Source organism: Pelobates fuscus, chromosome 1 (assembly GCF_036172605.1).
Source record: "Pelobates fuscus isolate aPelFus1 chromosome 1, aPelFus1.pri, whole genome shotgun sequence".
Lineage (NCBI taxonomy): Eukaryota > Metazoa > Chordata > Amphibia > Anura > Pelobatidae > Pelobates > Pelobates fuscus.
The window spans coordinates 170,193,407-170,218,814 of record NC_086317.1 but is presented as its reverse complement, the minus strand read 5'-3'; the positions used below and the strand labels follow the sequence as shown (position 1 = coordinate 170,218,814).

Genomic DNA, 25,408 nt, shown 5'->3' with positions numbered 1-25,408 from the left:
CTTTCTCTCGTGTAGCTCCTCGTTGCAAGCTTTGCCATTTTGATTTAGCTAGACGTAGACTTTTGAGCACAAGATAGAACTTCAGAATTGATTCAGGTTCTTTAGTTATATGCTTCTTACAGGTCCGGGATTCGGGACTCTAGCTACAAACCAGCGTTCTTCGACAGATAGACGTGATTATCTAGCAAGCTTAGAATCTTGAGGACCTCTAATATCATTTCTTTGGGCACGTCCTAGCTGAGCACACTTGCCATTATTGTACCTATTTCTAGGCTGTAACAGGGATTTTCAGCCTAGCTTGTTTCGGCCAGTTCAGCCTATTGCCCCTACAGGGCTAAGAGATTTATATATATCCACTATTTAGCTGTCTATCTTTCAGTTATTTATACCACCAGTTCAGCAAATAGACTTTAGTGATATATACTTTCTCTCTATCACACACATTTGTTTTGAGCTACCTATTTATTTCATTTCTGCTGTCTCTACTCTTTCTGTACCTCAGGCATACAGCTGAGGTTTTGCTACATTCTATTTAGCTATTTGTTACTCAGTATTTCGATACTAGTTATCGTCAGACCAAACGTTTACGTGGCTAATAGTCTGTCTATGTACCATTAATTTGGATACATCGTACTGATATATACACTCTCCCATGGTTACAGATACACTGTAAACTTACAGTTCAGTAACATTGGGCTTACTTATACCCTGGGAAGGTGATTTATAACAGGCAGGTTTAAGAACATTGTGACTTATTATTGTCTACGTTGTTCTCCCTTGTTGATTTCTTTTTCATGGTGTTTGTCCAGAGCTAGGTATCTTTCCTGCTCTTTTTATATTTTGCTTTGATTAAAAGTTATTTTTTATCATACTGTGTGGTCACTGGACAGTTCAGTTTTTTTGTTTTTGGTTTACTAGATTATATAATGATTTAAAGTAAGTGGCAAACAGGTTACTGATCCTGACAGGATGAGTATTTTTTTTTTACCATTGTCATTTAATACGTATTAAATTCTAGATTGTGACAATCTGTGTCTACGTTTTGATGCCAGAAGAGATGAGGCTTTGTTGTCTTTTAGATAAAATTTAGTTTGAGGCGTCTCATCATAAATTAAGTGTATTCCAAATTAATTTGATTGATTTTTATTTTGGTATCTGCTGTCATTGCTGACAATGCAGCAGATGGGCCAAATTTATTTGCTTGATTTAAATTATATAGCTCTTTTTCAAGTGTTTTCAGATTCTTCATTTTAGCCTTCTTCAGATAAGACGCCCTTTGTATGAAATGGCCTCGCAAAACAGCCTTGTGCGCATTCCAGATCACCCCATCAGGAACCTCAGAACTATTGTTGTCCTCAAAGTAGTTTTTTTAATACAGTCTCTGCGTGAAGTTTACTCTCTGGGTTCAAAACTAAATAGTCATCCAATACCTGATATGGAGTCAAAGAGGAAGATTCATCTAGGTGTAGTACTATAGAAGTGTGGTCTGACCATCCAATATATCAGATCTCAAGACGTGCAGTACTGTAGCCTCGTTCACCATTAATTCATCCGAGAGTACATATTATACTGTACTAATAGGTCAAATCCTTTTCGTCTGAATGGACCATGCATTGTACAAACCATGAGCCAGCATTAATTTTCAACAGGATTTAGCTAACTCCGCACTCTAACTTGATATAATATCCCTTTCTCTCACTATATCTAACTCACTATCTAATATAAAATTAGTATCTATACATATAACTAATCTAAGTACACCCTGCTCAAAACACTAAAAGCGCTGATCTAGATATACAAAAGATTGACAATTCTTTAAAAATCTTCATTTTTATTTAAAGATTTTTTGGGGTGCTTTCTTTTAGGGTTTTTTTGTGAACCGGACGTTGTTTTTGTTCTGATATTAGCTCAGACATTCAATAAAACATCACCTTATAAGACCTAGAATCCAGAATATATATATTTGTTAAAATACACAAATTTGTTTACTACATTTCAACAGCTTTTACATTTTTAATTTTGCGTCTATGGGAACAGCAGGGTATATCTGTGCCTTTTCTGACGGCAATGGGAATAACTCATTTTCCTTCTACGCTCCGGGATGTAGCAAATCCAATACGATTATTACGTCTGTCAAATTCAGTGTAATATTGACCTATGAAGGTGGCCCCAAGAATCCACAGAGGCCCTGTAGGAGGAGGGATGTCCAATGCAGAGAATGTTACAGAACAGACTTCTTCTCCAAACTGGGATTGCTGAAAAAAAAAAAAAAACTGAAATTACTCATATGCTTCAGAATTTGGAGACTCATTTGCGTTTTACTGTGCAATAGCTCTTATATATCATCTAATAAACCGTGCGGCTTCAAATGGTAAAGTCACATAAATATAATACTCTTTATTTCAATTAAGCACTTTAGTGTTTCACCATAAGAGCACATCTTTCCACCACCAAAACAAGCGAGGAAGTGGGCATCCAGATGGCTCTCAAATAAAATGAGTTAACAGCTCTATTTCATGTTAGAGTGGCACTCTTTTCCATCATTTCTTGTCTGTATGAACTGGGTTAGGTTTACATGCCATGTGCCTGTAAGTAGAAAACCCTAAGGGTTAAATGTGTTTGCATATATCTGTTTTTGTATTATTAGATTTAATTATAGAGCGCCAACAAATTCCGCAGCCCTGTACAATCGGTGGACTATCCGTATTTGCAACAAGACGAGATGGATGCACAGAAACAGAGGTTGTTGAGGGCCCTGCTCAAACAAGCTTACATTCAAGGGAGACTAGGTTAAGATAAACGAGGTAAGGGAAGGACGCGTTTCATGTACGTGGAAAGTAGTTTGCTAGAATAGTTTACAATGAAGACTTAGTTTTAGATGGCACAGTTGCAGTAGAGGAAGCAAGGTGGGTTAACAAGATGTGGTAAGGGAAAGCTATTAACGGTTTATATTGGCACCCCCCCCCCCCCCCCACCTCCAAAAAAATTGTATTTCATAAAGATGTATGTATTTTCACTGAAATCACAACCAAGTTAAGCTATATTGAGACAAAGTCTCTATACAATTCCTACACCTGACACTTCTAGACAGCGGTAGCTCTGCCCAATGTCTAGAAGTGTCAATCCCCCAGCTGTCATCAGTGACGGCTGCAAGGAAATTGGTTCAGTCTATGGAAGATCTCACTGTATGTAATGGAGCATTGAAACGGTGCAGCTATAGAGAAATCTTGAAGGTGGTGGGCTTTAGAGGACTGAGACACAGGCCCTCGGCAGAGCGTAGGGGCCTGGATGGGGACACACTTGTGTATTGGTGAGGAAAGCTAAGTTGGAGCAGTGTTATGTATAGATTTGTAAGCAAGTACCAGACTTTTGAATTGAGACCTATATCTTATGGGAAGCTGTGTACTGGCATAGAGGGGTGGTGTGGGAGGTGCAGTTTGAAAGTTGAGCTTCGCCACAGCATTTATTATAAACTCTAGCAGGGCAAGCTGAGCATGTTTTAAGACCACTAAGAAGTCGATTGCATTAGCCAGAGAGAGTATAGCTGCAAGGACTAGCACTTTTACCACATCTGGCATTAGATAGGGGTGTATGCAAACGCTTTTGAGATGTTAGCACCATGATTTGACAGTTGACTGGATATGGAGGGGGGGGGGGGGACGTGTAAGGGAAAGTTTGGAATTAAAGCGAACATCTAGGCAGCTAGCCAGTGAGGTAGAGCTGATGGTAGGGAAACAGACATGGTGATAGCAACGCTCGAGGAAGTAAAGATGTGAAGTTGTTTTGGACAGATTGAGTAAAAGAAAGTGAACAGCCATCTAAGTAGAAGTAGCAGAGCAGCAGAACTGGGCACGAATCAAGCGGGACTGTGAGCGATCAGGAGAGGACAGGTAGATTTGTGTATCATCTGTATAGAAGTGATATTGGAAGCTAAAGTTGCTGTTAAGTTGCCAAGGGAGGCAGTATAGATTAAGAATATTAAGGGACCAAGGACAGAACTTGGGTAATGGCGGAGAAGCCAGAAGAGGAAACACTGAAAGAGCACTGGGAGAGGTAGGAGGACACGTAGATTACGGAGGATGAGTAGAAGTTGTTGATAATCAACAGCAGAAAGGTCAAGGAGAATTAAAAAAGAACAGTGACCACTGGATTTAGTAGCGAGTAAGTCATTGGTTACTTTGGTCAGCGCCAATTCAACAGAGTGACAAGTGTGGAATCCAAACTAAAGCGGGTCAAGCAGAGGGTTAGAATCAAGGAATTCGGTCAATTTTTCATATGCAACTCTCTCGAGGATCTTGCAGTATTATTTCACCATTATACTTGCACTTTATTATATAAATAAGCGCTCCACTGTGTTGTTATATTTTTCATATTATTGTAACTAACACAATTTTGAAAGCTTGATCATAAACCACATTTTCTCTACTTTAACTTTAAATACAATGTTATTCTTAATAGCAATACAAGATAACTAAACAATAAGTAATGGCAATAATTGAGTCAAACATACCTGCAGGATGTATGCTGGTCCTTTGAGAGTGTACTTTTTCCCCCCCATATGGAACGATATGTCAGGGAGCTGGGAAACTTTATCACAGTCCACAATATACTGAGGGAAAAATAAAACAAGTGAGATGAAACATGTTTTGAAATGTAATATTGAATTGAACACTGAACTCCAGAACAACTTTATCTGAAGGGATGCCTTCTTTTCTTACGATGTTTAACTGTTTTTAAAAGTTGTCCAAGAGTTTTGCTTCTGTTAGTCTACCTTAGGGCCCCCAGTCTATCACTAACCTCCATTAATAGTTATTATTATTTATAAAGCTCCAACAAATCCCGCAGTGCTGTACAACAGGTGGACTAACAGACCATTGATAAGACCACTCGAGAAAGTAAACTATTTAACCTTCATTCAGGTAAGAAGGCACCCAGTACCTCCAGGTGCTAATGCTATAATACCTCCATTGAGAAGAAGTTGTTATTGTTCCTGTAGTAGAGGGCTGCATTATATATATTTTCCACGTCACACAAATTTGTTTTGAAGACTGTAAAGTTGGGCTCTGAAGCCTGCTGTCTATTTCCAGAAAATCCATTGTAGGAATGATACATAAATACAAAAAATCTGTACTAAATTAAGCTAGTGTATTAATTATATTAAACAAATAAACATAGGTAGTGAAATTTTAGACTTTTATCTCTATTAAGGTAATTTTGTAAGGTCCAAATGTATTTTGTAGAATTTAGAAAATACGGTCTTAATGGTGACATATCCAGAGCAGTGTTATCCATAAGGGTGATCTTGGGCGACTGCCTAGGGCCCATGGATTAGATAAAGGCCATTGGTACCATGAAATTGTTGGGCCCCGTTCACCAACTCTATGTGAAGAATGAAGGAAGACCCCAACCCTGGTTACCTGCCTATGGCCCTGTGGAGTTCTTAATCTTTTTTTCTATACATAACAGTTCACCTTATTTTGTCATTAATTGTATTTATTTTCATATCCCCATTGTATGTCCAAGTGCTGATAAATATATTGGGGCTATATAAATTGTAATATGGTGGTTAAATAAAGGTTTGACCGGAGGGGAGGGGCCTGACCGCAGAGCCGAGAGGACGTGAACCTCCAGAGCTCCGGCATTAATCTACGGATAAAACCTACTTGTACGACTCGAACAGCAACTGAGCGGGCCACAACGGCCAGCAACCAAAAGGGGACGTCAAGCGACGCAATATGGTACCCCACAAGCGGCACAACAAGCTACCTTCACCGGTCAGGCGGTCGAGGCCTATTCACGTGGCGAGCGCGGGAGAGACGGCTGCTCTCCCACCACCACGACGAGCTACCACACGGAACAAAGACCCTTGCTCCCCCCCCCCCCCATGGACTGGCGGGGGTCATCCCGGTCCAAAATCCACAGGGCTTCAGGACCCTACGAGCCTTAGAGAACACAAGCCCTCCGAACCCAAAAGCCAAAATGGCGTCCTCTGACTGGGCCACTGGGTCTCCACCCGTCCAACCCCTGTCAACGCAACGGACAAGCGACTCCCCCTGTGAGGACCGCATAACGGCAGCCTTCAACCTGTTCTGGGCATGGTGGCAAGCCATAACGGTGAGGACCCAAGCAACCACAGAGGTCCCCCGGCTGCCCACTACCCTGCCTGCACGGAGACCAACTCTGCAACGTACAGCTCAGCTACCGACCGGCATGAAACAGCAGGGGGCGGCGAGGGGCATGCCCAGACTCCTGAACCACAGGCTGCGCATCCGACACCGCTGGCCCGGGTCCCGCCAAACTCGGATGGCCTCTCAACGCGACCTGCAGCCATGCCAACTAAAACAGCGCACCCGAGGGGCCAGGACACGGCCTGCACCAAGTGACACCAAGAGGACCTGCCAGCGCACCGCCCAGGAGCAGCGACGCAAAGCCGCAAACCAAACACAGAAGGACTATGCCTCTGTACCATGGAGACACACAGGGACTCAGACCCACAAAACAACACGGGGAGCGGAGAGGCTGCCACATCACCAGGGAGGCATCACCGCCACCCACGATACCCACACAAGTCAGGGTAGCAGCGGTGGAATCCCTCTAGCCTACCTGACACGCAAGGCCAAGGCCCTCAAAATGTCTTCACATGGAAGCTTACAGCCCAGCCAGGGAATTGGCTGAATGACTGCTTGACTGTACTGACATGCCAGGCTTACTGCCAGGGCAGACCACTCCTACAATGCCAGCGCTGTAGGACTAACTAACCCAGTTCTCTTTGCCATCAGTTGATGCTTAAATGATTTTGCTAGCTATGTCTTTTTTACTGTGGCTCCCAACTCTTACCCTCTGTGCCAGTTTGAATGCCGGGTAATTATGTTTTATGTAGCCAGCCTACTGTCTTAATCCACATTTAACCAAGAGTCAAACGCTAATCAGCCTAGCCCATAATCTATGCATGTAAATATTTACTGTGGCCCACACTACTTACCCTTAAGGCCAGCTATGCGCCAGTTATCTAGATTTGATGTTGCCAGCTTACTGACGTACTCGACGTCTAGCCACAGGTCAAGCATGAATAACCATAGCCTATGTTACTATACTCATAACAATGTTTATTACCTCTCCATCAATGTACACTACACTGTTAAACTTTGATAAATAACAAAAATGTGCCAGACTAACTAATGCCACACATTGTAAAGCAAATGCCTGCTAATTCACCCAGGTGTCGCTGTTGTGGCGCGCCAAGGCTATCTGTTCATCTTGTGCACATCAAAAATAAAGAATAAAAAAAATAAAAAAAAAATAAAGGTTTGACCTATAGCATTCTTGAACACAAATGTTCACAAGTTGATATATAGTGACACCTATAGGTGGTCTTCAGTACTTTCTCATTTTACCTTCTGGTATGTTACTATGAATATAATGTCCTAGTCCTGGGCTTATCACACCCTGTTTGCCATGACGACTAGGAATTTTGTCATGGCATCTGGGTGTTTGTCTGCCCGATGACTGCAGGTGCAGTAGCAGAATTGAAGGGATCGCTGAGTTCACAAGTGCACACAGGCTCTCTGTGCTCCACCTGTCAGTTGGGGCCCCAGAACTGGCCCCTTAGGGCCTCCCTAAGGCAGGCTGCTGTGAGCAATAGAGGTTGGCAGTAAAGGAGCTGTAATCTTCTTGCTCTTCTCCTTCACATCCTGCTGTGATGCTGGTAGCCGGGATATGGCGTCACTCTGGCTCCGCCATCACTAAACAGCAGAGCAAGAAGAGCTTGAAGATTACAGAATCATAGCAGCCACACTGGACCCCAGGTAGAGGTAGGGTTTACGTAAATTAAAATAAAACAAATAATTTGTGATTATGTGAGAGAATGTGTGTGAGTATTGGTACTTTCATTCTAAAAATACAAGGCATGTTCATGTCCACAAAAAGCCAAGTGATACATTACACAAAACATCTGCTGTGTCACATAAGAATATATTCATTATCTGCATAGTTAAATGCCCATGGTCTGGTTCCAGTCTTCTTTATGTGCAAATTTAAAGGAAAAATATAGCGTCAGGAACACAAATATGTATTCTTGACACTATAGTGTGAAACAAACTATTTAGGTGACAGCCCCCTCCCGATCGCATAAGAAAGGTGCTGGGCCAGTCTTACTGTATTGATGATCTCAGCCAATACAACGCTTTCCAATAGGCTGTACCAATCAGTATCTCCTCATAGAGATGCATTGGATCAGTGCATCTCTGTGGGGAACGTTCAGCGCCTCCATGTAGAGCACTAAATAGGAAGCACCTCTAGTGGCTGTAGACACCAGAACCACTACATTTAGTGGGTCTGGTGACTATAGTGTCCATTTTAATATCTGTTATTTGTGTTGTTGAAAATAAAGCTAAAAAAACCTGGCTCCTAACTTTAGCTGGCAGCTAGATTCAAAGCAAATTTGTCAAGCCCTGTCCTAGTCATTCTGTGTAATAAGTAAACAAAAAATAAAGGTACTCTGCAATAAATCCATGTGGTTTATTAAGCCATCAAAGTGAAAAGGTAATGTTTCGACATGTATATGGATTTTTCTCAAGCTTATACATCGAAACATTGCCCTTTTATTGTTTTCCACACACTATCGACGTGTCAATCTGTGTAATAGCCACTACCAATATAACCAATATTGTTACCTGTCCTTCTGCTAATTCCGTGGCGCCGATAGCTTTCATAAGAACTGACACAGAACCAGCAGGACCTGTTATGTAAGATGCTCCTGTGTCTATTGCTGCCAAGCACCCATCCTTGCAGAACAGGAGATCTGCTCCAACTGACACCCTATTAAAGAAAACCATGTCATAAGAATAAAGGAGCAAAGCAAATGGGCATTTTTAATATTACTAGTTTGTTTTAATTCTTGTAATTCTTGTGTTTAGGAGGGAAGCTATAATGTGCGGTAGATTTTACAGTTTTGTAGTAAACAAAAACAAAATACATTTAAAATAAATAATAATAAAACAAATAAACATACATATGCTGCTGAAAATGTTATGTCATTTTCAGCAGGATTGTATGCAAATAAGTGGAGACGTTGGTATTTCTCACCCCTTCATACTGATTTGCCAGTATCCTTTCTTTTCGAGTTCAAGATAGTCAAAGCTTCCTGTGTAATATTCGGAGTCTGAACCACCCAGGATGATCTCTCCACCTTTCATCAAGTGGATATCCCTGCAGGTAGATGGAGAGAGAAACTGTGTGTAAAGGACATGCCAATGTGACTTACCTAAGTCCTAAAGTGACTTTTGAGATTGCTGTTTCATTTCCATTCATAACTAATATAGGTCTTCTATTTTAGTATAATCATTTGGTAGATGGCATAGTGGTGTTACCAGCTCACTTAATAATAATAATAATACTATGATTCTAAACGTTATACCAACGCTCAACAAATGCAAGCAGCATTCAAGAGAGATCAAAATACATATTCTTTGACATATTCTCATAGGCTTCAAGGTAGTGAGTGGACTGTCTGTGCAGCTTCACGGTTCATGTGGTCAGGGCCAGTACAAGGATATTTTGCTACACAGGCAAAGATTAATTTTGCTGCCACCCTCCCCCTATGTTTATTCTCCTCACTCTTTAAGCCCCAGTTTTCAACATTATTGAACAATACCCTTACCATTCACCTCTATTCCTATAGTGTGGCTGATCTGATAGCCCTTAAAGGGCTACTCCAAACACCATGACCATGATTTGAAATGGCCATGGTGGTAGAAGTCAGTACAGTATGTGCAGTGTTTCAGCTTGGGACAATGCACATAGTAATATTTTTGTAATTGTGTGATGGGGGCTGGTTGTACCCCAAGCACACGTGACATTGGAAGCCCGGAACTCTGCTCAGGGCTGCTAATGTCAATTCTGTGCATAAAATACATCTGTGGTCAGCACGCACTGCACGCTGCCAACAAACGTGATATTATTCCCCTTACAGGCAGAATGCCTGTCCAAACAAACACAGAAACACAGTAGCAATCCTTCCACGCACCCTGATTCATTTCCTGAAAATGTAATTTAAAAAACAACACACTAAGCGCTCAGTGAATACTTTTCTAGCAACATAGTTTTCTACCCTACTCTTACCTTTTGTGTCACTATACCCCACTCCCTCTAGCATGTAAGCTCATTGAGCAGGGCTCTCAACCCCTCTGTTCTGTGTGTCCAACTTGTCTGGTTATAAATACATGTCTGTTAGTGCTCCAAATGTACAGTGCTGTGGAATTTGTTGGCCCTTTATAAATTATAATACTTATACATAGGCTGACAGTCATACAAAGACACACTAATACACAACAGTCATCTAAATAATTGAATTGTTTGTTTTTTGTGTTTTTTCAGAAACCGAGTATTCAAGGATATAATTGATATGCATGTGAAAAGGTTGTTGATTGTGGAGAAATGTGAGTCCAGAAGGTTTTTTTTCACCTTTTGTGGCAAAATTCGAAATGGCTACAACTGGGTCTTTTGCATCCTTTTGGATCAACAGCATAGAAGAATGGGTTTCCAGGCTGAACATGATGTACTTTATGTAACTATGTATACACAGTCACACAGATATAATGAGCTTGCTGTCCACACGTGGCCTGTGTGAAAGCCACACAGTCATGACTCCCACATCCACAGGGCTCACAAAAAGGCCTCAATTTACTTAGAGCACACGCATTCTCACTCACCACACACATAAGCGCCCTTGCAAGCCCAGTACTGATGCCAAGGCAAGCATGATGTCACATCCCACAATCACTACATGAAGCACTAGAGAGATGTACATACAAGCACAGTAAGAACACAGCGTCTTTGTCCCCACCTTTTGGTTGGTGTCTCTTCTGACTTATTGAAAGCCTCACAAAGTGTGGGCTGGTTTTTGCCCCCCCCCCCCCCCCTCTCCCCCCCAAGAGCACCCTTAGGTGGGCACATTGGCCACCTTCACTTGCGCAGGACCTTGAATGTAGACCTTTGCATCACCCTGGTAATTGTGCAAGGGAGCCCTGAAGCTGTTTCCTCCTTAAATATGTACAGACAGCTCACACCTTACTAAAGAACAGGAGCTGCTGAGAACTACAACACCTCTGCCAGGTGGACAGTGAGGTTGGAGGGGAGAAGGAATAATTCAGCTGCAAATGCGTATCTTTGCATGCAAGTATGAGTGTGTATCTTTTTAATTAAGGGGCGATTGTGGCAAATCATGTGGGTGTGTGAAAGAATGGCTAGTTATGTGTGTGAATTATTAGATGGTTGTGTGTGTTTGAGAGTGGCTAGTTATGTGTGTGTCAGTGTGCTGATAATGTGGGGGTATCTGTAAATAGCTAGATGTGTTTTCATAAGTGAGTAATTGGCTAGTTGTGTATGTGTCATTACCGCGTTATAAAATGCAGTATGGGTGAGTGAACGAGAGCGTGAATGACTGACTAGGTATATTAGCACATGGATTCCTAGGTGTGTGATGCCTTATGTAGTGTGTGTGTGATTCATTGCATGTTAGGAAAATATAAGCCAAGCATTAAAAAGGGAGTTGACGTTTTAGATGCAAATCATGCTAACATCTCTGCTAGATGGGATATGTTTAGATTACCTGGAAGCTCCATGCAGTAAGCACTAAGATTACCTGGAAGGGAATGGTCTAGGCCGGAATCACCCTGACAACTAGCTAACTGATAACTGCTGGTACATCAAGTGAATTTCTCAAGTAAATTCTGTTCTCAGTTTGGCTATTTTGGCCCTAAATTTGGAATATACTTTAGTAAGAATCATTTAGGATATAAATCTATATATTTTGTTTATGTAAATGTGAAGAACAGACAGTAGGTTTATTTTCAGAAGTGAAGAGTTAGGAAGACATTTTAGAGTATAAAATTAGTTAATACTAAAGGATAGAGCCTATGTGCTACTACAAGGTGTCCCTAGCCAGCTTTCTTTACATGTCTCCTTCTCATTCTCACAGAATACAGAATACAAAGCAAACTGTGTATAGGTGTGCTTAAATGGACACTATAGTCACCAGAACAACTACAGGTTATTGAATTTGTTCTGGTGAGTAGAATCATTACCTTCAGGCTTTTTGCTGTAAACACTGTCTTTTCAGAGAAAATGCAGTGTTTACATTACAGCCTGGTGATAACTTCACTGGCCACTCCTCAGATAGCTGTTAGAGATCCTTCCTGGGTCATGGCTGCCTAAAATGCATCCAAACATTCAGTGTCTCCGCCCTCTGCATGCAGACACTGAACTTTCCTCATAGAGATTCATTGATTCAATTCATCTCTATGAGGAGATGCTGATTGGCCAGGGCTGTGTTGGAATTGTGCATGCTCTGTCCCGATCTGCCCCAATCTGCCTCCTTGTCAGTCTTAGCCAATCCTATGGGAAGCATTGTGATTGGATCAGGCCACCACTTCTGATGATGTCAGCAGACAGCTCGCTATTCTGAGGCAAACAGCATGCAGAGCTACAGCTTCAGGCTTGAATACAAGTAAGATTTTGCTATATTTAGGGAGGCATGAGGGGATCAGGGGGGCTAGAAGGTGGTTTTAACACTATAGGGTCAGGAATACATGTTTGTGTTCCTGACCCTATAGTGTTCCTTTAAATGCCAAGTACAGAAGTGGTGAGACCACTGCGACGTGGGAGAAAAGGTGAGTAAAATCACCTTTTTACTGCAAAGAGAGGGTTCGGTAAACTAAACAGCCACTTAAAGGAACACTATAGTATCAGGAACACAGACATGTATTCCTGACCCTACTGCGTTAAAAATACGATAAAGCCCCTCTGACCTCACCCGTTCTCCACTAAATATAGTAAAATCTTACCTTTATTCAAGTCTGCTGCTGACTGTGACTGTCAAATTAAGCTAATATGCTATCATATATGGCTGACTATTCTAGCTTTTCTAGCTCCGTCAGTCTGTTTCAGGTGCACTCTCCCCATCTCAGTCCAGTGCTCACAATCACTCTTTCCTCCTTTTCACTTTTTATTATGGATAAGCAATTCTACAAGTGTATTCGTAAGCTTAATAACCTAATCATCTTAACTAAACATGCAATTATGCTTTTACTTTTCTTGTTTACAATTAAAAAAAATCTTGGTGGTGAAAATGTTTAATTCCTCGATTTAGTTGTTTAACATGTATAATAGGAAGACGTAAAACCATGTAAAATTTTATATATTGTAGAATATAGGTTGAAGCAAAATCATGATGAATGTAGTGGAAAATATCTATTTTATCGTAGAAAGCAAATCTAGCGATATGTGTGTAAAGTTATCAGTTAGGCTGTATTGTGGTTTAGAGAATGATCAGAGAAGAGAGGATTTATATAGGTGTAATGAAGTGAATGGGGGTAGTGTATGTCTGAACGATAAGAATCTGTTACCGCACAGGGCACCATGATAATGGGAGTGACGTCGGTGGGGAGGGTTTGGGGACTTATCTTCTCACTTGTAACGTCTGCAAAGAAAGGAGATCCTGGTTACTCAAGCTGTGACAATATAGAGACAGTCTATAAACTGTGATGGAATGAAAGGGAGGTTATTCCAAAGTATTGTTAGCTAAGCAAGTGGCAGATTTTTTTTCTCATTGGTTATGGAATTGTTAAATATCTAGAGTGAATTAGGCATGCTGTAATTTGGAGTGCTGTTCTGCAAAGGTCTCTGTGTCATATTGATTGTCCTATATCTAAACTCGGTGTCCCTCTCATTCATTATAATGTATGTTTTTGTCATCCTGTTTGTTCCCCATTCCCCCTCACCGGTTGTAATACACAGAAAAGACTTCCTTCTCTAGAACTCCCTCAGACACGATTTGGTCAAAGACTGGGGTAATTCCATCAATAGCTTGGTTTGGGAATCCCATCCCCAACACCCCATCAAAGCGTGCAAAAATAAAGGGCAATGCTGGGAGGGCAGTGGCTTCGGCAAAAACCTGGATCACCGGAATTTCTGCAACCTGAAATAGAGTAGAGAGATTGAGATGTAAGGTGAGGGAACAAAAGAACACACTTATATGGGTGGAATGAAGTTTCGGAGAGTCAGTTATGAATGAAACCTAGATATAAATGATATGCGTAGTATCAATAAAATATATTTTTTTAGGATTTACGCCTTGTCTAGAAGATGAAAAAATAGTAAAGTTATATTGATTAATTTGTATTCACAAATATATATACATATAAATAAATAAATATATATATATATATATTTAGAACGGTACATTATAAATAACAGAGGCTACTGTTAGTAAAAGATATATAGCAAAGAGCAACTGTCAGTGTTAAATGAAAACTGTCGCCTCAGCACTATCTTTTATAATAATGATCCTTTCATCAAGTTTTGAAAGGAAGTGGATTCTTTGTTAAATAAAGATGTAAAAATATATATATATATGAGAAAAACTCATCCCTACTTTTACTATATGACAGAATCCTTCATACATATACACGCACCTTGCGTCAGACAGTGACATATGACTCCAACATTCTAAATGGACAAAGAGGGACACTTCACACTCTCACCTACACCCCTAAAATTGTAACCAGGAATGGGGCAGTTCTGGGAAATTTTATGTGACTAGTAACAATTTATGCAACTGACATGTAATTTAGAACAAGAACAATGTTATCTTATGTACACAGACTGATTTCTAAACACAAATAGCAACATTCGATCTGCTACTGATTTCTAAATGCATTTATTGTAATATAGACTCATTACTGTGACACATTACTGTGAGTATTATTGCTGTGGTGCTCTCTTATACACTTAGACAAACTAACAATAAGGAGCTCTTACAAAGAGGCATTATCATAGAGAAAAGAGACAACAGGATTTGGGCCCAAATAGGGACACTTGGGAAGTATGGGATCATAGAAAGAATAAGATATTAGGGCCAGCTGTCATTTATTACTTAATCTGCCAAGTGTTGAGGCCTCGGACATCCTATATTACATTCTACACTTCTCTATGATCTAGCTCACAAACAAATACTATATTTGATAATATGAATACTGTTTATTCTTGGATTGAAAAATGAGTGTGTGTTAATGGAAAATGGTAAAGTTGAAACACATTCTTAAAGGGACACTACAGTCATCAGAACAACTACAGCTTAATGTTCCTCTGGCATTTTAGTGTAAATACATTACTGCCTAGGGACACCACTAGTGGCCGTCACTTTGACAGCCACTAGGGGTGCTTCCTTGGTCAGTGGTTGACAATGTGCAGGACTGACGTTCAGTGTCTTCACGCTTTGCATGGAGAAACTGAATGCTCCCCTTTGAGATGCATTGATGAGGAGATGCTGATTCGCTCAATGTTTTGCAATGCCTCCCGATGCTATCCAATGGGAAATTGTATACTGATGATCTAAGCCAAGGAGGCAGATCAGGGCAGAACTTTCCTCATAGAGATTCATTGATTCAGTTAATCTCTATGAGAAGATGCTGATTGGCCAGGGCTGTGTTTGAATTGTACTGGCTCTGCCCCTGATCTGCCTCCTTGTCAGTCTTAGCCAATCATATGGGGAAGCATTGTAATTGGATCAGGCTACCACTTCTGATGATGTCAGCAGACAGCTAGTTTTTCTGAGGCAAACAGCATGCTGATCTACAGCTTCAGGCTTGAATACAGTACGGTTTTACTATATTTATGGAGGCATTATGGGGCCCAGGGGGGCTAGATGGTGGTTTTAAAATTATAGGGTCAGGAATACATGTTTGTGTTCCTGACCCTATAGTGATCCTTTAAGGTACAATTGTTGGCACCATTTTCAAAGAAGGATATTATAGAACTAAAAAAAAGAGGAATGTAAAATTGTTATGCAGAGAGATCACATTATACAAATAAAACAGGGGAAGTTCAAACAGCTTTCCACTAATATTTCCACGTCAAAGGTTGTCATCATATTAGATGAAAGAAAGGATATGACTCTTAATGTTTAGAAAACAGATTCTTTAGTTCATTATGAACTATACAGATGTGAAATTGTTTGTTGAGAGAGGTTGCTTACATATTCAATATATATCTTTAAAAATGTACAGTGATTTGTTTGGCAAAACTGGATATCCAGGGCTATGATTACTAATAAGCAGGGTATTCACAGTCTCTTGATCCGGTCAAATATCCAATCTCTACATCTCTGCTGTCCCTGTATCTATGAGTCACTTTTGTTTCTGTCTCTGCAGTCCTAGCCACACCTCCCTGGCTGTGACTCACACAGCAGCATGAAAAAATTAAATTGTTTCATTTTTAATCAGATATTAACTTGCTTTAGACATTTGTATCACCTTTACTTGAACTTGAACTTTAATCATACACAGGAAGATCCTGGAAGTTCTAACAAACCTTAACTGTACAGGAGATAACAAAATTCTAAATTAAGACTGTGCAATAAAGGAAGTTTAAATATTAGATCTCACTTTACAGGACGTGTTTAGGAAGGCTGTGCACATGCATGTGTTAAATGCAGGGAGCTGTGGCTTGGGCTGCATAAACAAAGTAATTTGACTGCTAAATGGCAGAGAATTGAGCAGTGATACTTCAAGGACATCATTTGTACACCAAAACTGCTTTATTAAGCTAAATTTGTTCTGGTGACTAGTGTCCCTTTAAGGGGCCTACTACAAACACTGCAACAGCACCCAAGTTAGGCATAGTGATTTGTGAGTTATTATACTGCCTCTTATTGACAAATTCTTTAATTGGAAATCTAAAAAATATGAATGCGGATTAGTTAAATGCAATAGTCACCGGTTAACCTTCAGAGAGCAGTTTTACCATAGCGTTAACTTTCAAGACACATTAACAAGAGAGGTTGATGGGTACTGTACTAGATTGCCCCCGGCAATAAACAGCAAAGGAAAAAATCTCTACTTTTAGTATAAAAACTCCTAGCAGGGAGAATGTTAGACTGATGCAGTCCTCACTTACAATGACAAGGTCCTGGCTCAGGAATCCCTTCACTCCCCCAGATCCATACTGTATGGAGAAGCCTGTTCCATTCTTAATATAGGTTTGGGATTTTGAGGAGTCATATTGGTTGTGTGACACTGCCAGTGAAGAAAAAATATAACATTGAAATGCAAGAAAGAACATGAATGATTCTTAGTGGAAAAATAAAAACAAAAAGTTCAATACAGCAGAAGCTATGCCAATAATAGAACAGACATATGCAATATAATTGCACTGTTTATAAAAACATTCAGGAGGCCTATTTTTTATTTTTATTTTGTATAGCAGTGTTCTGTCTTTTGTGGATTTAGTGCAGGCAGTAGATACCAATGTATTGAACTATTAAAGGGACACTATAGTCACCCAGACCACTTCAGCTCGATGAAGTGGTCTGGGTGCAATGTCCCTCAGATTTTAACCCTTCAGATGCAAACATAGCAGTTTCAGAGAAACTTCTATGTTTACATGTGGGGTTAATCCAGCCTCTAGTGGCTGTCTTCCGGACAGCCACTAGAGTCGCATCTGCGATGCTGGAGGCATATTATGCCTCCATCACGCAGAGTGTCCATAGGAAAGCATTGAGAAATGCTTTCCTATTGACAGCTTGAATGCGCACGCGGCACTTGCCACGCATGCGCATTCGGCACCTGTGACGTCGGACGGGGGAGCTGACGTCGGAGTGGGATGAGAGGTCACCAGCGCAGAGGGAGCCCGGCGCTGGAATAAGGTAAGCTGCTGAAGGGGTTTTAACGCCCCTTTTTAACATTTTAACGTTGTTTTAAATATCCATTCTCGCCCTGATACAACGCACATTACTTACTGAAAACATATTATCATAAGAACGTCATCTTGGCAATAGTTCACTTATGGCCTTTATATATACACACTACTGACATAAATAGATTTACAACCTGCTTATATCTTTATTTTTATCGACAATACAATATTATGGAATTGTCACTTCCTAGGTTTTGTTACTACAGAATAATTGATTAAAGGGTTACTCCAACCTGTGATTTACTAAATGTATTTTTGTGCCGTAATCAGAGAATTCTCCAAACCCCTCAGTACTCCTTCAGACTAAGCACGGTTATCCCAGACTCCTGCAGCCCATGTTTGGGTGTCTGAGGAGACAAAGCACCAAGGGTGTCTGTTTTTAAAGACAGAGTAGGCCCCTGTGGTGCCCCTATCAGGCATGCACCTGTTGGTAGGTGCCTATTCAGCCTAATCGGAAATCCTGATTTTTGTTATGGAACCCCCTCCTCACCCTTGTAAAAGAAAAAACGATAAAGCAAAAACGTACCTGCAATCGTGCAAAAGTGGTCGGTACTCCTTCAGTGACATCACTATCCCCCATTGGAGGGTAGGTACATCCTGGAGGACAGGCTGAGGGAGGAGGACCGTTTCGCCTTTGGGTGTCTCTTGCTATGCTATGATATACTTGCTGAATGCTGACAACAGACAGCCAGTAAACACCGAATTAACATTCGCCAGGCCAGAACTCTTTGGCAATGACACTGCTAAAGCAGCTACCTCAGATAACTCTGTGGTTCAGTTCAAACTGAAATGCTACACATGTGGACTCCGAACACTATGGCCTCTTTAACTCTTGAGTCAGTTCTTTAACTGGTTTTCATTTGTAATAGACAAGGCTGCCTAAACACAACACATACTGCATATACAGGGAGTGCAGAATTATTAGGCAAATGAGTATTTTGACCACATCATCCTCTTTATGCATGTTGTCTTACTCCAAGCTGTATAGGCTCGAAAGCCTACTACCAATTAAGCATATTAGGTGATGTGCATCTCTGTAATGAGAAGGGGTGTGGTCTAATGACATCAACACCCTATATCAGGTGTGCATAATTATTAGGCAACTTCCTTTCCTTTGGCAAAATGGGTCAAAAGAAGGACTTGACAGGCTCAGAAAAGTCAAAAATAGTGAGATATCTTGCAGAGGGATGCACTCTTAAAATTGCAAAGCTTCTGAAGCGTGATCATCGAACAATCAAGCGTTTCATTCAAAATAGTCAACAGGGTCGCAAGAAGCGTGTGGAAAAACCAAGGCGCAAAATAACTGCCCATGAACTGAGAAAAGTCAAGCGTGCAGCTGCCAAGATGCCACTTGCCACCAGTTTGGCCATATTTCAGAGCTGCAACATCACTGGAGTGCCCAAAGCACAAGGTGTGCAATACTCAGAGACATGGCCAAGGTAAGAAAGGCTGAAAGACGACCACCACTGAACAAGACACACAAGCTGAAGCGTCAAGACTGGGCCAAGAAATATCTCAAGACTGATTTTTCTAAGGTTTTATGGACTGATGAAATGAGAGTGAGTCTTGATGGGCCAGATGGATGGGCCCGTGGCTGGATTGGTAAAGGGCAGAGAGCTCCAGTCCGACTCAGACGCCAGCAAGGTGGAGGTGGAGTACTGGTTTGGGCTGGTATCATCAAAGATGAGCTTGTGGGGCCTTTTCGGGTTGAGGATGGAGTCAAGCTCAACTCCCAGTCCTACTGCCAGTTTCTGGAAGACACCTTCTTCAAGCAGTGGTACAGGAAGAAGTCTGCATCCTTCAAGAAAAACATGATTTTCATGCAGGACAATGCTCCATCACACGCGTCCAAGTACTCCACAGCGTGGCTGGCAAGAAAGGGTATAAAAGAAGAAAATCTAATGACATGGCCTCCTTGTTCACCTGATCTGAACCCCATTAAGAACCTGTGGTCCATCATCAAATGTGAGATTTACAAGGAGGGAAAACAGTACACCTCTCTGAACAGTGTCTGGGAGGCTGTGGTTGCTTCTGCACGCAATGTTGATGGTGAACAGATCAAAACACTGGCAGAATCCATGGATGGCAAGCTTTTGAGTGTCCTTGCAAAGAAAGGTGGCTATATTGGTCACTGATTTGTTTTTGTTTTGTTTTTGATTGTCAGAAATGTATATTTGTGAATGTTGAGATGTTATATTGGTTTCACTGGTTAAAATAAATAATTGAAATGGGTATATATTTGTTTTTTGTTAAGTTGCCTAATAATTATGCACAGCAATAGTCACCTGCACACACAGATATCCCCCTAAAATAGCTAAAACTAAAAACAAACTAAAAACCACTTCCAAAAATATTCAGCTTTGATATTAATGAGTTTTTTGGGTTCATTGAGAACATGGTTGTTGTTCAATAATAAAATTAATCCTCAAAAATACAACTTGCCTAATAATTCTGCACTCCCTGTATTTACAAGACCACTAAAGTCACCCAGACCACTTCATCTCCATTAAGTTGCCTGGGTCCTCTCATTTTAAACTTTCAATGTAAAATGTCACTGTTGTGTAGAAACAGCAATTTTTTTACTTTGAAAGGTTAAAGGGACACTATAGTCACCTGAACAACTTTAGCTTAATGAAGCAGTTTTGGTGTATAGAACATGCACCTGCAGCCTCACTGCTCAATCCTCTGCCATTTAGGAGTTAAATCCCTTTGTTTATAAACCCTAGTCACACCTCACTGCACGTGACTTGCACAGCCTTCCATAAACACTTCCTGTAAAGAGAGCCCTATTTAGGCTTTCTTTATTGCAAGTTCTGTTTAATTAAGATTTTCTTATCCCCTGCTATGTTAATAGCTTGCTAGACCCTGCAAGAGCCTCCTGTATGTGATTAAAGTTCAATTTAGAGATTGAGATACAATTATTTAAGGTAAATTACATCTGTTTGAAAGTGAAACCAGTTTCTTTTTCATGCAGGCTCTGTCAATCATAGCCAGGGGAGGTGTGGCTAGGGCTGCATAAACAGAAACAAAGTGATTTAATTCCTAAATGACAGTGAATTGAGCAGTGAAATTGCAGGGGAATGATCTATACACTAAAACTGCTTTATTTAGCTAAAGTAATTTAGGTGACTATAGTGTTCCTTTAAATACAACTCTAGTGGCTGTCTTCCTGCCAGCCACAAATGGTGCTGCTCCCATCATGGTGTTTTGCTGCACATGCGTGTCTCGTCCACCAATACTTCTCTATGAGGCTGCTACAGCAGAGGTGCCTTAGTGCTGGAAACAAGGTAAGGTATCTTTAGTTAACATTAATTTTTACTAGAAAGGGAAATGATAGTCCCCCAAAAAATTTTAATTTAGAAATACAGGTTCTCTGTAATTTGAATAGTACATTCGAATTAGGAGGAAAATTCTGCTGAGAACAACAAACTAACAAAAAATACACTTTAACATTGGTTATCATCCCTAAGTTAAATTTGTGAGGAGTAAGGGATTGGTTGAATAGTGTATACATTGCAGTAAATAGAATGCTTTGCGTGCATGCTGTTACTTACCACATGCACTGTAAAGTGGAGAGCAGCTGCGGGATGGCACCCACATATTGGCAGATCCTGTATCAAACACCACTTTGAATGTCTGCGGAGGAGAGCCGATTTTGATCTCCCCAAAATACTGAGTCTGCAGAACCAAGATATAATGTTAAACATAAAATCTAAGCTACTTAATGTATTTTTTGTTTCTGTTATAGATACTTTTAAAACTTACTCAAATCACTAAACACAGAGATTTCAAAACATTTTTGTAATTGAGCATATATGAAGTACTCCACATTCCACCATGCTTACCACACCTGGTACATGGTTTTGAAACCTTTACTCTTATGTCTAATTAAAGTTTAATCAAACTCTCAAAAATTGTACATTCATTAATTAATACACAAGTATTGTTTATGCATTTTAAAAGACTGACTGGAATTAAAGTGAATTTTATTTGCCAGTATAGTCGAACTGAAAACTGTAAGTCACCTATATATGGCCTAAATTGTTAAATTCACTTCCAGTTTACATTGAACTCCACTAAATTCACCCTACCGTGTGAAAAGCATTGTGACTAATACGGCACAAAAATGTGCTAGGCAAAGCAGTGTGTAGTCTTTATTGCTTAGATAATTATGTAAATTGTGTGATGGGGCTCACATCCAGGTAGTTTGTGAGCTCTGTGGGGGCAGTCTTGTTGGTGAATATTTTGTTCCCAGACGCCATCAACTTCATCTCAGGGAAAACGTCCGTTAATTTCACACCCATGTCCCTCAGTGTCTCACGAATGGAAGGCATCCTCTTGAGTGATATCCTAGCATAAAAAATATATATATATGTAATGTTGGCATTCCCACTATTTAAAATAACATAATGTATAATATTTTAAATTTGAGTTGCTAATATCAGTTATTATCAGGGCAGAACAAATAAATATTTAACGTCGACAAAAAAATTTAGTGGCCCATTTTTTCTTATGCCATCTCAACCTCATCCATCTATTTTTATGTAAATTTGTTTTTATTGTTGTTTTAATAGCATCTGTTTGTTACATATTTTCGTATTAGGAACCGTGTGGGACACGCAGGTCCCGTATTAAACATGCATAAAATGTTATTAGGCAATTGTGTTAAGTATCTATGTGGGCACGCAGGCCGGGAGCATCTGAGGACTCGCAGGTCCCATCTTTTATACTTGTATTCTCCTGTTGTCTGGATTCTTCACATTCTATTTTTGGTTCAACGAGAAACAACATGAATAAACAATTCTAGTAACGTGTTGTTCTAGCTTTCAAGAATGGTTGGAACGAGTGGTGTTAGATCCTAGTGTGTGTTGGATTCTCAGGTCCATCCTAGTTGTGTCATCCATCTATTTTTTACAGCTCCACAACGCCATCCCTCGCTTTTAACTCCTCCACAATCCCACTTCTCTGTTTTACTCTTCTCCAACTCTATCTCTCTCATTTACCCCTCCCCAACATCATCTCTCTCTTTCACCTTTTTCACAAATCCCCCATGTCCATAGATTCTTCCATAATCCCTTATATCTCATGAGCTAGAAATCTGTCAAGAACAGGACATCATCTGGGATAAGTTGTGTTGTATCTTTATGTCCATCTGAGAGACAAGCTACCTCACATTATTATGTAAAACATGCTCAAAATGTTAGCTGCTCTGCATGACTTCTTTGGGAGCTGGTCGTTGTAGGCAGACTTAAAGAGATTGACACAGCTTTCTTGAGAATTACATTGAGTAGGGGATTTTGCTGCTTCGCATCAAATGCTACCTCTGTACAAGGTACCCATTTATGGCTGTCCTAGTTTATTGGTCTAGATTCTGTAACATGGGTAGGCAACCTTCAGCACTCCAGATGTCGACAAGCCCTTCAGTTTTCCTATTAACCACATAAGGTAAGATTGCGCCCCAGATCTCCATTGAGATAAGGTTATTTTGGAGGTTGCAGTGTTATTATCATTATAATATACAAGGCCACGTATAACATTGTCCACAATTTGCAACTAGCTTTTCCCCCCACTAGGCACCACTGCCATTTATAATGTTTATATCTCTTGATCTCAGGATTGAATCTGTGTTGGCACATATCTATGCAGCATACAATATAGTAGATATATCCCAATGAAAACATGCATGCACTTACTAATGCATTTTGGCATTGTAATACGTTAAATCTGTTCACCAGTGGCATTGCTAGGTTCCAGAAACATCTGGGACTTGAATCGAAAGCACGAATTGATGACCACTACACCTTGCTGAAATGATTTATGTGGGAAGAGTGTGTCCTATTTTTTTTCATTTTACAAAAAGTGCAGATTTTAATAGAAATTGGCACTTTTGTAAATGATCTGGCTTCAAGCAGACAACACTGAGCTAACCAAACCTGGAAGTCCTGTTACTTCCAGGTTTGGTTAGCTCAGTGGAGCTAAACTCAAAAGGCAGCAATTGCAACTACCTTGCAAATACTTTTCATTGAGCTGTATTGGGAAGTCTGTGATTGGACAGCCACAGAAAGTCTGTGTGGGGTTAGAAGGGGAGGGCTTGCAAAGGCAGCGGAAAAGCGAACTGCATGTTTTGCAATCTGATATTAGATATACATTCAATGACAAAATGCATAATTAAATGCATGCATATTTTAATTTAGGGTATATCTACTGAAGCACAATCTTTTTTTATTTATTTAATATTTATTTTTGCAGTGGATGGTCCTTTTAACAGAGAGGTGGAGATGTGTCATGTCATGTCCCTTCTCTTTATGTTATTGTTTCCTCCTGTCTACCCATGAATAGTGTGCTGTTGATGCTCTATGGGATCTCAAAGAAAGCAGATCTGGAAACAAACATTCCTTATAGCCAGGTATTCAATGCATCCCCCCATCCCATACTACCTAACTAATAGAGAGAAAAGTTATTTTCCCCAGCACCGCCTCCCCTCTTGTAGCCCGAGGGAGCATTAAACTAATGATCCTTCTTTTTTGTAATAGGTGTCTGCTTTGAGAAAAAATAAAAAACACAAATCATCTGCCTCCTCCACCAGTAGTAGAGAGCTGGCCCTAATGAACCCCACAAAGCCCCCATAGCAACACCTATGCTATGCACATTTGTGAGCTCTAACATAGCTGTCATGTTAAATTATAGTTATTTATTGTTGTTGTTATGATTAATGCCTTATGACTTAATAATTTACATTCTGATGGGCACATACACTATATTAGCCCCCCTAGCAGCTTATCATGAATTCGCCAGAGCATCAAAAGGTAGATCTGGTAAATATTTACATCAAACATTATTGGAAGGGCACTTCCTCCAGTTGTTTTATATACCATATGTATAAACAATGGTAAACTAGTGTTAATGAAGTCAGGTGTTAACTCTGTAAGAATATACAAAATAAAAGTTTCAATTCAAAAATATAGGCAATTCTAACCTCCAACAATTTTGGACTTTTTTATTATGGCTCTCTATAGATGTATTTTAGAGGTATCAGTAGAGAGAGATATACTATTGCCTGAGCAATATGTAGTCATAGATTTTACATTACATTACAGTGAAAAAAACAAGCTTGCATTATACATATAAAATACAGCTTTATATTAGCCCAGTGCTAATTCAGACTGGTTGTGCATGCTGCTAGAAGACTAATAACCTTCTAAATATATATTCTTGATAGCAATATAATGATTGCTCTATAATCAGAAGACTAGTAAACAATACTATTCTGTTGGTGGGTCTTACCTCCTGAAGCCATCACAGGTTACAGTGAGAAGGCAAAGTAATAGTAGATGCTGCATGCTGGGATCTTGTGTCAGGAAAGCAATGGTTTTCTTCCAGCAGTTTGGGTTAACTCACCCCTGTGTTCTCTTATATCTGCACTGTTTTTGAACCTAATCATCTATGATTGGTGGAGTTTGAACGGGTCCCTTTTCCCCTTAACCCTCAATCAAGACATTTTCAGATTTGTAAGATTTGACCTTTTTTCTTTTTTTTTTTTTTTTCTCCTCCTCTTAAACAAACAAACAAAGGGGTTACAAACTAGACTTCAAGCATCCCACTCGTGGGAAGCTTTTGGAAAGGCTAATTAATATTCGTTCAGGGTGCCTGGTCCCTT

The 25,408-nt window shown here is 40.2% G+C and overlaps 1 protein-coding gene across 1 annotated transcript; it reads right to left on the bottom strand.

Annotated features, from left to right (window-relative positions):
- Positions 1–1,975: 1,975 nt before the first annotated feature.
- On the bottom strand, positions 1,976–25,120 carry REN (renin). Its single transcript, XM_063452446.1, has 9 exons — positions 25,036–25,120; positions 21,948–22,101; positions 21,306–21,429; positions 16,954–17,072; positions 13,779–13,975; positions 9,085–9,207; positions 8,673–8,817; positions 4,511–4,609; positions 1,976–2,255 (listed from the first exon to the last, which is right to left on the bottom strand). The coding sequence occupies exons 1-9, from the start codon at positions 25,089–25,091 to the stop codon at positions 2,079–2,081; spliced, it is 1,194 nt and encodes a 397-aa protein (XP_063308516.1). The 5' UTR covers positions 25,092–25,120; the 3' UTR covers positions 1,976–2,078.
- Positions 25,121–25,408: the final 288 nt, after the last annotated feature.